The sequence below is a fragment of the Pterocles gutturalis genome, unplaced genomic scaffold (genome assembly GCF_000699245.1).
Source record: "Pterocles gutturalis isolate BGI_N339 unplaced genomic scaffold, ASM69924v1 scaffold10269, whole genome shotgun sequence".
In the NCBI taxonomy this organism is placed as follows: Eukaryota; Metazoa; Chordata; class Aves; order Pterocliformes; family Pteroclidae; genus Pterocles; species Pterocles gutturalis.
The window spans coordinates 13,855-28,833 of record NW_010130705.1 but is presented as its reverse complement, the minus strand read 5'-3'; the positions used below and the strand labels follow the sequence as shown (position 1 = coordinate 28,833).

General features: G+C 39.1%; 1 protein-coding gene across 1 annotated transcript in view; it reads right to left on the bottom strand.

Annotated features, from left to right (window-relative positions):
* The window catches only part of LOC104466785 (protocadherin-15-like), a gene marked incomplete at both ends in the record, with an annotated part of 108,892 nt that overhangs the window by 81,125 nt on the left and 12,788 nt on the right, over positions 1–14,979 (bottom strand). The window contains one exon of the mRNA XM_010080321.1: positions 3,635–3,841. Within this exon, the coding sequence (XP_010078623.1) occupies positions 3,635–3,841 (207 nt within the window). The remainder of the gene's footprint in view (positions 1–3,634; positions 3,842–14,979) is intronic.

Genomic DNA, 14,979 nt, shown 5'->3' with positions numbered 1-14,979 from the left:
GAGGATGATCAGCACTGAAATGCCCACGGAAGAGAGTTGTTTTGTTGAAGACACAGTTCCAGCATTTGCCCTCTTCATTTCTGGGTGTAAGTAGAGATTTTTTTCCACTTGTGTCTTTTGTTGAAAAAATCTGCAATTCACAGTCTTGCAGGGGCGAGGCAAGTGAGATTCTCAGTCCCACTGACAAAGGGTTTGCAGTCAGATCATGTTGGCACTGACCTCGTTGCTTTTCTCTAACTTGTGTGAGATTAATTCTGCAGGGCCCGATGAGGTGCTCCTCCAGGTGCCCAACAGCTCAGATGGAATCCACAAGGCAGACACAGCATCTGGAGTGAATTTCCTGCATCTTTAACATTACCATTAGATACCAGAAAAAGGATCTGAAGCACAGCCTCCTGAGAAGTGTTCATGATGGCTTTAGTCATAAAATCAGTTAGATGAACAGAACCAAAGGAGGAGAACAAATCAAGTCTAAATTCTGAGCAACTGAAAAACCAGGGGAGCTAAACCAGTCTGAGAACACTTTGCCGAGGACACTCTATCAATAACTTTCTCCTTCAACATTTTTTTTCTTTAAAGTGAGTTCATTTAAATAATATTTACCTGTACAATTTAAAATATTTTTAAAAAAGCTCTTCGCCATTTACGTCATATCTACTTTGGAGAAAAAGATGTCAAAAGACTAATGAGAGAGCCAGGATGCTTAGCAGTGCTTTAATTCTGAATTCTTTCAGTCACCACCAAATCCTCCCCAGCCCCTGCACTGAGGCACAAGCACAACCATTACATCAGTCACTAAGAAGTGCTGCAACACTTCCTAGACTTTTTCAAGTTGACATGTAAAGGACCTATGCCCCTCTCTGAATGAAACACCAACACAAAAGTCTTCAAAAAATCATCTTCTGTTCCTCATGCAAGTGAGCCACTCCTGGGAGAGGGCAAGAAATAAATGTCACCACCTTCAGCGCTTCCACTATTTAGCAATAGCATTTGTTTAAAACAGGGCAGATAAACAAAAAACAGATTCCTTGAGGACTCCAAGGAACTCAAAGAGAGGCATAAAACATTAGCTATTCATCCTACACAAATAAAGGAAGAAACACAATGCTACGGTAGTGATTCCATGTTAAGATTTTTATTTCTTCTTCTTAAGCAGAAAGACGCAGAAAAGAAAAAAAAAAAAAACCTCTCTCTCTCTAAAGAGAAGCAGCCTGTTTGCTTCGACTTTCCCTTTTGTTTGTTTCAGTAATGATATTGATGGGGTGCTGCATTTGGGAAGAATATTTCCTGAATTATTATTTTGTAATGGGACTATTAGAGCGTCACAGAAGTGCTATACAGTGATAGCAGTACTATGAGATCTCTCCTCTTGAGAGAATATCGGCTGCAAAACAAGTTCAAACAATAACAGTGAAAGATATAAGCAATCAGGCAAGTATTAGGAAAAAACGCTTCAGTATTTAAAATGCTGCCATAGTCCTAGATAAAAAAATCCATCATTTTTCCTTATCTGTATGTATCATTGAAAATCCATAACCTGCATTTGTAGTTACAATTAAAAGTTATTTTATCCATTATTTGCTCTGTACTCTGGGATTGCTACTGAGATGCCTTTATGGAAAATAATAAGTCTTTAAAATTTTGCACAAGTTCTCTAGAAACACAGATGTTGAGCAACCGTCTTCTTAGCTTGACTTCAACTTAATAGACAATGGAAGCATAAACCAAGAAATCAGTCTGGTAGAAAAGGATCTGAAGAATCTACAGTAGTAACTGACCTGTGCCATATTCCAGTGCCCAGAGATGCTGCACTGGGCAGCAGACATCCGCAGAAGCATCAGGGTTACTGCACAGGTTGTCTTCTGAATGCATGCTGGGACATGTTAAATGCTTTGGAACACATGCTGGCACACCTTATAAACATGACATCAATTCTGTGTTCTAATGAGCAATGCACAAATCACCTGGCACTCTGAGTCCATTCATCAAGCTACTGCATATGGTATTGGTAAACACCTTGGCAGTTGAGCAGTATGTGACGGATAAGCATGCCGATCAGCTGCTTTCAACTTGGAAGTTAAATCCTGGGGTTTATTTTGTTTGGTTTTGTTTTTTCTTTTAAGAGAGATTGAACAAGATTGGACATACAAGGCAGTAAGCTGGTTACTGTGTAGCTTTTTCACCAAGCCTAACCACCAGAGCAGAAGAAATCAGTACTCTCCCACGGAAGCAAAAAGAGTCAGGAAGCAAGCGGCTCAGGAAGCCTAATGTTAACAGCAATCAGATCACGCTGTTTGAATTCCTCATCTCAGCTCTGGTTTACTCAGGTCTTAAGGTACTCGTGTGTCTTTATTTAATTTATGCCATTTAAACAGACCACTTAATTATATCAGCAGTTGGCAGTGCTGCTCTAGTTAAAGGTCTGTTTGCAATGACACATCTACAAATTAATTTTTGGAAGGTTTATAGCAGGACCCAATTGTAGTTCTCACTGGGTTTACATTTAGAATGTGTTTTGGTTTTTTCTTAAGACAGACAGTTAAGACGACCAATTTCTTCATGCATTTATCTGAATACAGGGAGTTATTTTACTATGAAATATAACCTCAACCAATTTGTCAATTAGAAGTCTGAATACATCATGTTTAGCCAGTGTCACTATTGGAAACTAACATGCACAAGCACGTAGAGGATCTGTGTCAACTTCTCATCAGCACTCTCTACTTACTAAATACGTTAAAAGACAATGAAGCCATCAGAACACTGAGACCTGCAAAAGTTACAAGCATTACCTGTGCTTACTAACACCCCTGAGCTACTATCTAGTCCCAGTTAGAAGGTACCTGTCATTTCACCTTGTTTGGCCATTTTTCGTATGAGTTTTGTACAATTGCTGCACTCCCAGCCTTGCTCTGCTGGAAGTCTCATGCCCACAAGATGGGCAAGATGGTTATAAGCACTACACGAATCACTGACACAGCTGTTAAAAGCCAGGCAGTTACATCAGATTATCTCCTCCCTCACACACACTTGCATCATTCCACAAACTTGGGAAGAGCTGGGCTGGCATGAGCCAGGTGATGCCAAAGGGATAGGAAACTGCACAGAGCACTTCTACCCAGCGATGAGGCTGATCATTACTGCTGGGTTACTATTCTTTGGAAGATACCCAATTTTTACTATGAGTAATGTTAGTATCAAAATCCAGGCAGAGCAAAGACTGGATTGAACTTCTGGTCTCCTACCCTCCCATTCTTCCAGGTTTGTTCAAACTACTACTTCCTTCCACTTTGAGCTTCTTCTTCCCATTTCCCCACACTGTGTGGCAGATTCATCCTTCTCACAAAATGCATTTTTTTTTTCCTCTTCACACTAAGCATCCATCGTCTCTAACAGAACACAATCTTAAGGAGAGCTGAGTAAAAGACAGGTTAGTTTTTCAGTTCAGACATGCTTTCAAATCTATTTGAATTCAGAACAGAAACAAAAACGAAACTGTAACAATTACATTGAGGTGTTTATTTATTGATCTGAATAGTTTTGTCTCAATAAAAAAATATGTAAAAAGAAAGAACTCTGAAAATAATACAAATGTAAACACCAGTATGACAGGATAAAAGAACGAGAAACATACCTCTTCCACATCATTGTCCAACACCACGATTTGGAGTGGAGCAGTCAGGTTCTGGTTATCAGACACAGTCGTTCCCACCGGGGAGGATTCCAGGATGAAGCCCTCATAGGTAGATTTCGTGAAGTAAGGCTTCTGATTGTTCTCATCAAGGACTTCGATATGCAGATTGGCAAAGGCAGGAAGAGGATGGCCATTGTCTTGTTCAGCCTAAAAAAGCACCATATTTGTCAAAGGCTCTCAGCCAAGTAAAACTGTGAACAGCTACTAACTGGTGTTGGCTTACATTTAAGAACTACAATCCAGTTATAAAAATGAATAACATTGTACGGATGATCCTATTATGAAACTTAGCATAATGAAAAAAAAGAAACAGCAAACAAAAAATAGCTAGGATAGAACAAAAAGACTTTCCAGCACAATAACCTTTTAAGCAGTCACAAAGAAACTCAAAAGCTATACAGCACACATACAAAAATTGTTCCTTAAACTGTCAGTATTGAGACTTTTGAAAAATCTTTGAGGGATGAGAAGAAAATGGGAAACTGCTGATTGTACAACAGAACCTCAACCTACACCACCAGCAAGAGAGTAAAAACCAAACAGTACACACAGACATATGGTACTACAAATTACTGTATATACTGAGCGTATTCCCCTCGACATGACACTTTCTCCCTCTCCCCCCAAATCGATTTTTCTAGTGTAGGATGAGTGGGATTTTAATTTTGGTTTTGCCTATTTTTGAATGTCAAGCAAAATTCTTTACTTCAACCCTCACTTTTCAATGGCAATGTCTCACCTACCAAGATTTACCTACCAACACAATTTCACCTGATTTATTCTTATTTGCAAATATCTCCTAAACATAAAAGCACTAATTGCCCATTCCAGTGTGCTAATCCAACATAAATGTATGATGGTGTTTCTTTTTTTTTTTTTAATTTACTACCTATGACTAGTTAAAGGAAATAAACAAGGGAAATAGAAGACAAGGAATTTGTTCTTTAATTTATAAAGAGCAAACCAGTTTTTACTTATAGTCCAGCACATGTCCCTGCAGCAAAGCAATAGGAAGGTACTGTAAGACAGTATCCTATTCCTATGGCTTAATTTCCAAAATCCGTAAGAACACAGAACCTGGGACTGCAACAGAAGTGCACTATTACGCACACATGCAGAAGTATATTGTGCAATAAACTTCTCGGGTGTAAAATATTTCAGAAGAGAAAGAACAGTGCCTAAATCAATGCTATTTACAGTACTTTTTGTTTGCAGAGATTTTATTCTCATTGTAGTATGTCCCCCCTTTCAAGACAGATAATTGCTCGTTTTTCAAATCCAGCATCCAAGGAGCTTTCTTCTGCAAACACATCTTTTTTATCTCATCTACTGGTTACTTTTTTTCTTCTTTAGATGCTTGGTTTGTTTGGTTTGGTTTTCTTTTAGGTTGGTTGGGTTTTTTTGTCTGCAAAATATTAATTCTGTATAAAGCTTTGCTTTGCTTACCAAGCAACAATAGCATGCTGTTGATGATAAAAAATTCCATTTCAAATAAGAAGAAGTGTAAACACAAAAACCGTTGTTTTTTTTTAAGTAGGTGATGACACCTTTAGTAATTCATAACATAAGAGGAAAACAGTACACCAGGCTCCAGTCCACCCAAGGAGACTGATGCTCTTTGGTGATCCCTACCTATTTTGAAGATATTTGCATTAGCTGAGAAAGCCTGGCTTCACACCAGTCACTCTAAGAGAATCACATATATTGGGTTTATTAGCATTTAATTAGAAACCTTCCAATTGCAGTGAACTTCACTCAACAGAAAAGCACTCAGAACACCCCTGGTGAAATCCTGGTCCTGAGGAAGTTAACAGCAACGTATTTCAAATCTAATACAGCAGTAGGTGGTGATAGCACTGGAGACTGGATAAGTGACCCTGAAATACTGAACATAATTTAGAGAAGTGAGATTTATTTTGGAGCTGATGCTCTGCTGAATGAAAATAAAGTTCACATGTGAAAACTAACATCACCAAAATTACTTGGAAGTACTCTGGCTAGCGACCCAGTAGGATGAAACTTCAAAAATGTCCTGATATGGAGAGTTTTTCCCTAAGTTAATACACCGAAAGCATGAAAAAAAAAAATCTCAGAAACAAGTCTGATCTCTGAGTAACACATACATACAGATCTGATTCCATTTAATAAATAGATCTGTGGCAGAGCATCATTAAATACTCTGTTCTATGTCAAAAAAAGTAGCCATCTTCACACTAAACTTCTGCGAGTTTCTTTATAACAAACCTTGATGTTCCTTGCAAGTGCTACAAAGAGATGCTAAAAAAGGAAAATGCAAAGAATATAGGGTCTCAAATTTTCTTAACAGCTTGAACTGCCGCAATAACGGCCTTGCTTTAGATCATAAGAGAGCACAGATCCCAGCCCTGGTTAAAAGAGGAAATATTCATCTAGGCAGGGTGTTTACAACATCATCAGCACAGCACGGCAGTGTCCTTCTGAAGGAAAAGACAGTGCTCTGAATTACATACGGTGACATACAAAGAAGGATGCATGGTCCTAAGATTGGACTTAAAAATTTAGGCCCTGGAGACCAAAATTACAATGAAAAGGATTCCTTCCTCAGTGGCAATTCAACTTTGCAGGTGCCTTCCATTTTGTTCACGAGGTTGGCTACACTGGTCAAAATCATTAACTTTGGCCTCCTCATTTAAGAATTAGGCAAAATTAGGAACCCCTTCAGGAAGTCACAGTCACTTCCCAACTGCTCATTGCCACCAACAAGCATTTCTCACAGCACCAGGACACTGTGCCAACACTGCACCAGGGCGCAATTCCACTGCACTCTCTTGCTTCCTTAGCAAGTACTCAAATGCAAGGCTACCATGTGAAAATCACCACATCCAGCTTTCCTCTTTTACACTTTAACTAAGTTTCATTTCCAAAGACACCTACATTTGGGGGTGGGGGAAGGACGCTCTAGAAACCACCAGTGAAACCTGGATAGAAATGACATTGCTCAGAAGGGACAAGATTTCTGTAGGATAGAGTGGAAAAGTGAATGAATTTTACAAGAAATCCTGCTGGAACGAAATTTTGCATAGGTCACCTATCCAGTATCTCCTCTGAAGGCCATCACACAGGAGATTGACTTAAAGGCTTGCATTTCATTTACCCTTCCGGCTGAAGCAATGTCTACATTCAATAGCCATTAGAGAAAGTATAAAAACACTCCCGGGAGCAAACTGGGATTTCATCTTTGCTGCTCTAAATATTTCCTCACAAGCCTCACTCCTTCCTTAGTGTAAAACTCAAGCTTTAAGAAACTCAGGTTCAGAAATCTTTATTCTTCCTTTTGCAGGCAACCTTAAAAGGCCTTTAAGTCTCTAAAATTCCCTCCTGAAAACACCCACTCTGGCACGTGTACGCACACACAACCTTTAGATCCACTGGCAAAAGGGAATACGAGCATATTCTAAGCCGCAGTGCTAAGTATTCCTATGTTCCTTTGTTGTTCTGTGTTTTTCTTGATTTGCACATGCAACCACCCACAGAACAGCATGGTTCTGACAATTTTAAAAATTCATATATTGCCTTTCTGATTCAGTTAAAATAGACACGTGCCATTTGCCACAATGATGAAAATAATGTGTCTAAAATAGCAATACAGCTTATCACAGAACCCCTGACATGAAAAAATTAAAGGTAGGTTGTCACCATATAATAAATAACTGGGCTAATAATGTCTGAAACCTAAAAAAAGTGCAAAACTAGAAGAATACCAGTGATGAAAATAGTCTGTTTTACACCAATATCAGCCCTAATGTTTTTTCTTAGAACCCATGCCACCAATCTATTAAAATGAGCTTTTTTATGCGCTACTTGACCAAAGAGTTTGCTAAAATTATTGCCATCAGTCTTTTCTTCTTCACAACCAAGGTTTTTTGAATTGCAGTTAGGCCTTAAAGTCATTTACTTTGTGCTATCATAATCCTCTTACTTCCCTGAGCAACTTAATAACAATTCAGCAAAACGGATTTTAGGCATTGTTCTCCTTGTGCTCCTGTAGCCTAAACCTGTTATCCCTAAACCAACCAGGTTAGCTTCCAGATATTTTTTTGTTAAAAATCTGATCAAATCATTGTTTTTTCTCTGCAGGATACAGTACACCAAATGCATAAGTCACAGCAGTGTATTTGGACTTACTTTCATTACCACTCATGAAATATCCAGAAGCAGATGAAAAAAATTTTTGATGGATAAATATAACTTTGAATTTTTACTCTATGGCTAGACTGTTTTTTTTTTTTTTTTTAGAACATTCAAAAATCATGGCTTACTTGAAATAATTTCATAAAGTAATATTATGTCTTTTATTATTTGTTCCTATTCAATGATACTGATATCTATACCCCGACAGAGACCTATTTAGCTTAAAATTGAGATAAAGCTGCAAAATATCTGCACCATCACGCATACAATCCCATGCAAAAAAAAAAAACAAAACAAAACAAAACCCAAACCAAACTGTCCCTGCATCCTAGATATTTAAATGTTCACGTGAAGCAAAGAAACAAAACAAGAATGCATTTTGAAGAAGATCCACAATATATCTAGAAATTGACGTTTGGCTTTTCTAAAAAGTAAATGAGAATGTTCCTTTGCTATTGGAAGTTAATGTTGGGTTTAGAATTGATGCATCCCATTTAAGCATGCTGTTAAATGAATTACACTAGAACTTACTGACAGAAAATACCAACCAAATTACACTAAAATTTACTGACAGAAAATACCAACCTCAACAAGACAGACAGAAACCCTAGCAGGCTACTAGAGACTCCCTCTTATAGAGACCAGAGACAGAGCTGCTGCCTGGTTGACAGCCATCTTTCTGCAAACTATAATTTATGTCATTTTTTCAGCCCGGTTACCTTTTCACAAGCATCCCATTGAAAACCATAAATGACATAAATTCTGTTGCCGTAATTGCTTCCAGTCCTGCACTCATCTCCTTTCCAAGGACCACTGAAACCCTCTGTGCTTCCCCTGCCATTGATTATACCACAGCATTTCAAAAGATACAGTGAAAGAAGTAAGGAAAAGCCTCTGGCAAACACATTTGATAGCTCACTGAAGGAGATGTAGTGCTGGAGAACTGCAGGCAGGTCGCTTCAGATTTTCTGTTTAATACAAGAACAAGGAAAAAGCCCAGGAACTTCAGACACTCAAACTGACACTTGACCTCAAGCTGTGAAGAAGAATGGAAACATTATGTAGTATTTAAACCAATGTAACTAAAAAAAAAAAGGGCAGTCAGCACAGATACAGAGAAGGAAGGTCAGGTCTGACAAAGTTGCTCCTTTTAAGTGCATGACTGAATTGGCAGATAAAGGTGAAACTAGGCACATAATTTATCTAGATTTAGGGTAAAATTTAGGGTTGTATATCCAAGTACAGCATAAGGAAAGAACTACTGAAGCATAAGGAAAGAAACACTGAAATAGATTAAAAATTGTCTTAAGGACAAGAAGCACAGAGTATTTTAGAACACAGAAGAAATTCACCACCAGTGAAGCTTGTGATGCAACAGTGAAATGAAACTGGCACATGATATGTCTAGACACTACGCGTAAAAAAAAACACCAAACCATACAAACCATACATTTTTTCCTTTGTGTTATCAAGGGTGACTTCAGGATCAGTAAGGCTTAAAACGCTGTAGTGCCATGAAAAGTAATACTTACAGCTGCCCACCTTCCCAAACAATGAAACTATGAAGTCATTATCCCAAGTTTTCAGTGATGGGTGGTTAAGTTTTAAATGAAAAAAAAAAGTCTGTTTACTGCAGAAAGGAAATACAGCTCTTTCCGTAAATAAAAGACACTACAGAACTTCCCATGTATGGATTTTAGTATTTTTGTTGCTCTGTGAGTGACGACCCACAATTTAGGGTCAATCTTAACTCACAATCACTACCTTTTCTAACATGTATCTGTGACAATGTTCTAAAGGCAAGGTAAAACGCTGAGATGCTGCTAAACACAGGAAAAACTTGCTATTTTCAATGTGCATGTGATAACTCTGGAGAAAGACATATGAAAAAACATTTTATTGATGTATAGGAAGTGGTTTGGTTTTCCTGCACCCTTTTGTTTTTCCTCTTCCTGTATTCACAAACACAAGACCTGTCTATGCACTCAGATTTTCAGTTCGACATCAACACTCATCACTGTATTATACATAAGAGAAAAAAAAGGCTGCCTCAAAGAGAATAGAAATTTCCAAATTATTTGGACTAGGTACACTTCTGTGACAGTGATAACCAAGAGAAGTAATTGAATACTGAGTTCACATAAGGGATAAACATTTGAAAACCCATTTTAAAAAGGAGTTATTGTACTTAATGCCTACAAGAGATGCACAGCAGTTGAATCAAACTAATGATTTTGAAGATTTCATCATTGTCAGGAAACAGATTGAACAACTATTTAATGAAAATACATTTCTTCCATTCTTTTTCAAATCTGTCACCGTGAGTACAAAAACACTCTCATTTCTTCAGTTCATGCTCTGTTTTGAGGCAGAGCAATCACTCTGTTTCCCACTATAGCTAATACAACTCTTCTGTTGTGCAAGAACATCAGACGAGACTATCTTCAGTTGCATTTCAAGTGAGACACAAAAATAAAGCAGTCCCAGAACAAGGGTGATATGTTTTTGGAAAAGCATAGCTGTCATGTGGGCTGTATTTTCTTTCCGACTATGCATTCAGAGGAATTTTAGAGAAAACACCAATATTTAGGAAGATGAGATTTTTAAAACACACACAGACACACCCACCCACCCACCCCCATGTTACTTTCTAGAGACATATTCAGTAACAATCACTGTGGAGCTTCCTTAAAGTTCTCAACTGCAGCCCAGACATGTACTGCAAACTAGTAAGTCTTTATCACGTTGATTAAATCAAATAAATGGTGCATTACTCTCTGTGCTGAAATCCCTATTTGCTCCCATTTTGAAACTTAGAAGACCAAAGAAGAATAAGCACAAATCCTCATAAATGCAGGAAAATATGCTGAGATACACTGGAAGACGGGAAAAGTAGAGCTACGCTGAACAAAGATAACAAATAAAGGCCAATAGATGTATGGAGCCAAGGGATCAAAATAGGATGAGAAGAGCTGGAGGCTGACATTATCTCAAAAACCTACCAAATATTGCAAGTATAAGGTTTCTGAAGTGGTTAAAAACATCAGGTAATTCAGGACTTTTTAAGTCTCAAAAAATATGGACTTTGGGCAATTTCTACAACAGCAGTCCAGGAATTTCCAGTCTAGTGACCCTCAACTGATGCATGTCTCCTCACTGCTTGCTAGCATTGTGTTTTTCTGGAACTCATAATGGAAGAACATCGTAAGAGGAGTTGTACTGGATCAGACTCATAATCCCTCCAGTGCAAAATCACGGCTGCAGATGCAGCTAAAGACAGAAGCCTAGAGAAGAACGTAAGCAGCCCTTGATTTCTCTTTACATCAATAGATTTTTCTTCCATGAGCCAGCCCTACCTCTCCTTGAGCTCATGTCAGCTTGCAACCCCACATCACTGTCTGTCAAAGCAGACAAACTGTATCAGATGAACAACAATCTTATTTTGTCTGTTTTAAACTTGCCACCTGTTTGTTTTATTTGATAACTCCCAGCTCTTGCATGGAAGGAGACACTGAACTATTGATCCCTCTTCACTCTCAAGACTGTGACACTATAACACTATATTTTATGGTTATCTATTGTATCTCCTTCCTTCCTCACCTAATACGAACCTGCTTCAGTTCTGCTCTGTCCTTTTTGTAGTAGAGACGGGAGCTGGGCACTGTGGTCAAGTCACACATACAGCCCAGATCTGTACAGTACCACAGTGACTTTTCCTCTGGTCTGTTCTTTGTTTTCCCTCATGATTTCTACTGTTTAATTTGTTTTGCCTTTTTTTATTTTTTGACAGCCACAGATCACTAAACCAACCTTCACACTCGGTTATCAGTTACAATGCCAACACCTTGTTCCCAAGTCAAGCCAGAACCCATCATTTTGTGTATAAGCTCAGAAGGATATTTTCTGACTTGGATTACTTTATTTTTAAGCTGTGCATAATTTTATCAGCCATTTTATCACCTACTCATTTAGTTTCACAAAGTCCTCCTGCAATTCTACAGTCAGTCCTTGTCTTTACTACCTGAATGGCAGGGGTGGGTGACAACAACTATGCCAAGTGTCTGACCAACCCAGGGAGGAGACGACAACCAACGACCAAGTGAGGAAGTGGTGGACCCAGGCTGGCCACCAAAGCCTGGAGGGTGACATGAGCAGGAGGGACCCCATAACCATTATAGCAGGGCTGAAGGGGGATCACCCTCATATGCACATAAACGAGGGGAGGCCAGCAGCGCAGCACGATAGGTAAAGCTCTCATAGCCTCTGCAAAGTCAGCGTGGTCATATACACCCCTCCCCCCCAAAGTGTCTGTATGCTAATGCACATAGCATAGGAGCAGCCTTTGGCTTAGCTCATCGGATATGGCCTTGAGGAGAAGCAGGGTGCAGGACAGCTAGTTAACTTTCAGAGATCTTCCATCAGTCCAAAAATGGTCTATCTTGACAAGTAGGAAATCAAGGAAACTTGGCAGCAGGCCTGCGCGGTTAGGTAAGGAGCTCCTCACAAAACTCCAACATAACAAGGAAGCCTACAAGAACTGGAGCCAGGGACAGGTGATGGAGGAAGACTATAGAAACCTGTCTGAGCACTCAACAAGAAATAAAGTTACTGCATTTAAATATAAGCAGCAGCTCTTCTAATCTGACAGCAGCCACACACTGAACTAGGTTTCCCAGAGAGGCTGTTGAGTCTTCGCCCTTGCAGACACTCAAAACCCACCCCAGCCCCAACCTGAGCAGTGGGTTGGACTGGACAATCTCAAGAGATGCCTGCCGATCTCGGCAATTTTATGATTCTGTAATATCTCAGGATCATAATAAGCTTTTTTATTTCAGTACTTCAACCTTTGAGATCATTCCCAAGTTTCTCAAAAAGCAAAGGGACACAGCCTAGTGCTATGCTCGATGACCTACCTGGTTTTTAAAATGATCATTTAGCCTAGCCCTCTGCACCTGCTAGTGGTTGGCAAAGCATCCACCCCGAGTCTCCCTGCACTTCCCCTCTGAACGGAAAGCAGTCTTTGTTCAACATACAGACCATACAAAATATGGCATATGTACACTTCACTTTCCACCTTCAAAGCGCACATTTGTCCACAGTTTGGTCCTGCAAATGTTGCTGAAAAGGTTCCTTCTTTTCACATACTGCAGTAAGCTTTCAACAGCATCAAGAGCAATGGACAGGAGAGATCAATGAAGTTCCAGGAACACAGAAACCAATTAACCTCCAACGTGAGTAGTAGGAGAGGATCGCTTTCTGTCATCTCTGCTGAGATCCATATCAGGCAAAATCATGGACACTGCAAAGGGCTTAACTATACTAGAACAGACAGTACACATACTGGGAGCGTCTCTCTGATGCAAAGCACCTCCAGGAGAAAGGAGAAGTGGCCTTTTCAGTCCCAGACAATTTGTTGGGATGGACAGGAGAATAGGCACACAAATTCATGCCATGCCAGTATCACAGAATCATTTAGGAAAGGACTTCTAAGACCATCAAGCCCAATCGTTAACCGAACATTGCCCAGTCCACCACTAAACCATGTCCCTAAGTGCCACACCTGCATGTCTTTTAGATACCTCCAGGGATGGTCACTCCACCACTGCCCTGGACAGCCTGTTCCAGTGCTTGACAACTCTTTCAGTGAGCACATTTTTCCTAATATCCAATCTATCACAACAGTATTCATGCAATCAAAGGCATGCAACAGTGGATGGTACTTTATACTTGTAGCCAAGCTTCACACGCAATCTCCCTTCATTAATATGGAATTAGGGCTGGCTAATACTCAGCCTCAGTCTCTACATGTACACTCAAAGGAAGTACAACTGATTTATTAAAACCTCCTGTGCCTAGTCACAGCCTACATAAATGTCACAGCCAGTTCGGGAGAGGGAAGCCTTCTAAACATTGGAACTCACACTCCATTCAAAGATTTCAGCCTGAAGAGGAAACAGAGTAGAAATTACTGCTGGAAATTTCAACATCGCTTCTTGCAGAATGGGACCCCAAACCAATTTTCTTGTAACACTGGAATTTCAAACAGTCTGTTCAACTCTGACACATGGTGCTGACCTTCTGTTACCACCTAAACAACAAGGAAATGCAATACCACTATAGAATTGTTGCTATGGTATTGTCTGCCATGAGGTTAATGTCAGTCTGACTCAAAACAGCACCTGAGGACAGCAGATTTTTGAGATAGGTACATAAAATACAGAAAATACTCTGTAAGGCTATTCTTCAAAATATTCTGTGCAGCTGCAGCACAGTGCTGAAGTACACTTCTGATACCAATGCTGTTGGGAAGGCACCAAAAGACCCAAGCAGCTGTGACAAGGCACTTCTCTTTGTAAAAGTCTATTCCCTAAGAGCTGTAAAGCTCTCAGATCCCAGGAAAAGTCTTATTAAAAAGTCAGCCTACAAATGTTATTTGATGCTAGGAAACTTATCCCCCCTCCCCTCCAACTTTTTAAAAATCTAATTGGAGTTTTCATTGAGATGTCCAATTCACATGAAACCTTCCCAATTTCCCAATGGCATAAATACAATCAAATCAAACAGTCAGTGGTTTAAGAATTAACCTTACAGGTTGCATGAAAACCTACTCTAAAACTACATTATAAATTTTATTTCCCCAGTATACAGCTGTCCACCTGAGATTAACAAAACATTCCTTTATTCTTCCACCTCATGTTATAATATTCAAACCATTTTCAGTCATGAAAACAAGTATCCCCGTGCCATTAAAAGTGAAAAATCAATTTTTACAAGAGAAATAAACTTTCTATCCTGATTTGGAATCTGACATGCATACATTTTCTTCACACTGGAAAAAATTTGAAGTATTGATTGTTCTAGGTAAATTGCACAGACTAGAAAGATACAACCATAAGGTGAAAAGGTATGCCTACACTTCCTAAACCTTAAAATATTTACAGTCTTTTTTTTTTTTTTTTTTTCTATTGCAACTCCTACAGGTTTTACAGCAATCCTAAATGAACAAAAATCTTGACTCTTCTTTACTTACTGGATAGCAACCCCCTGCAATATTTATTTGTTGGAGAACCAAAGCTGACTTCTAGCATATATTATCAACCGGTTATACAATCGTT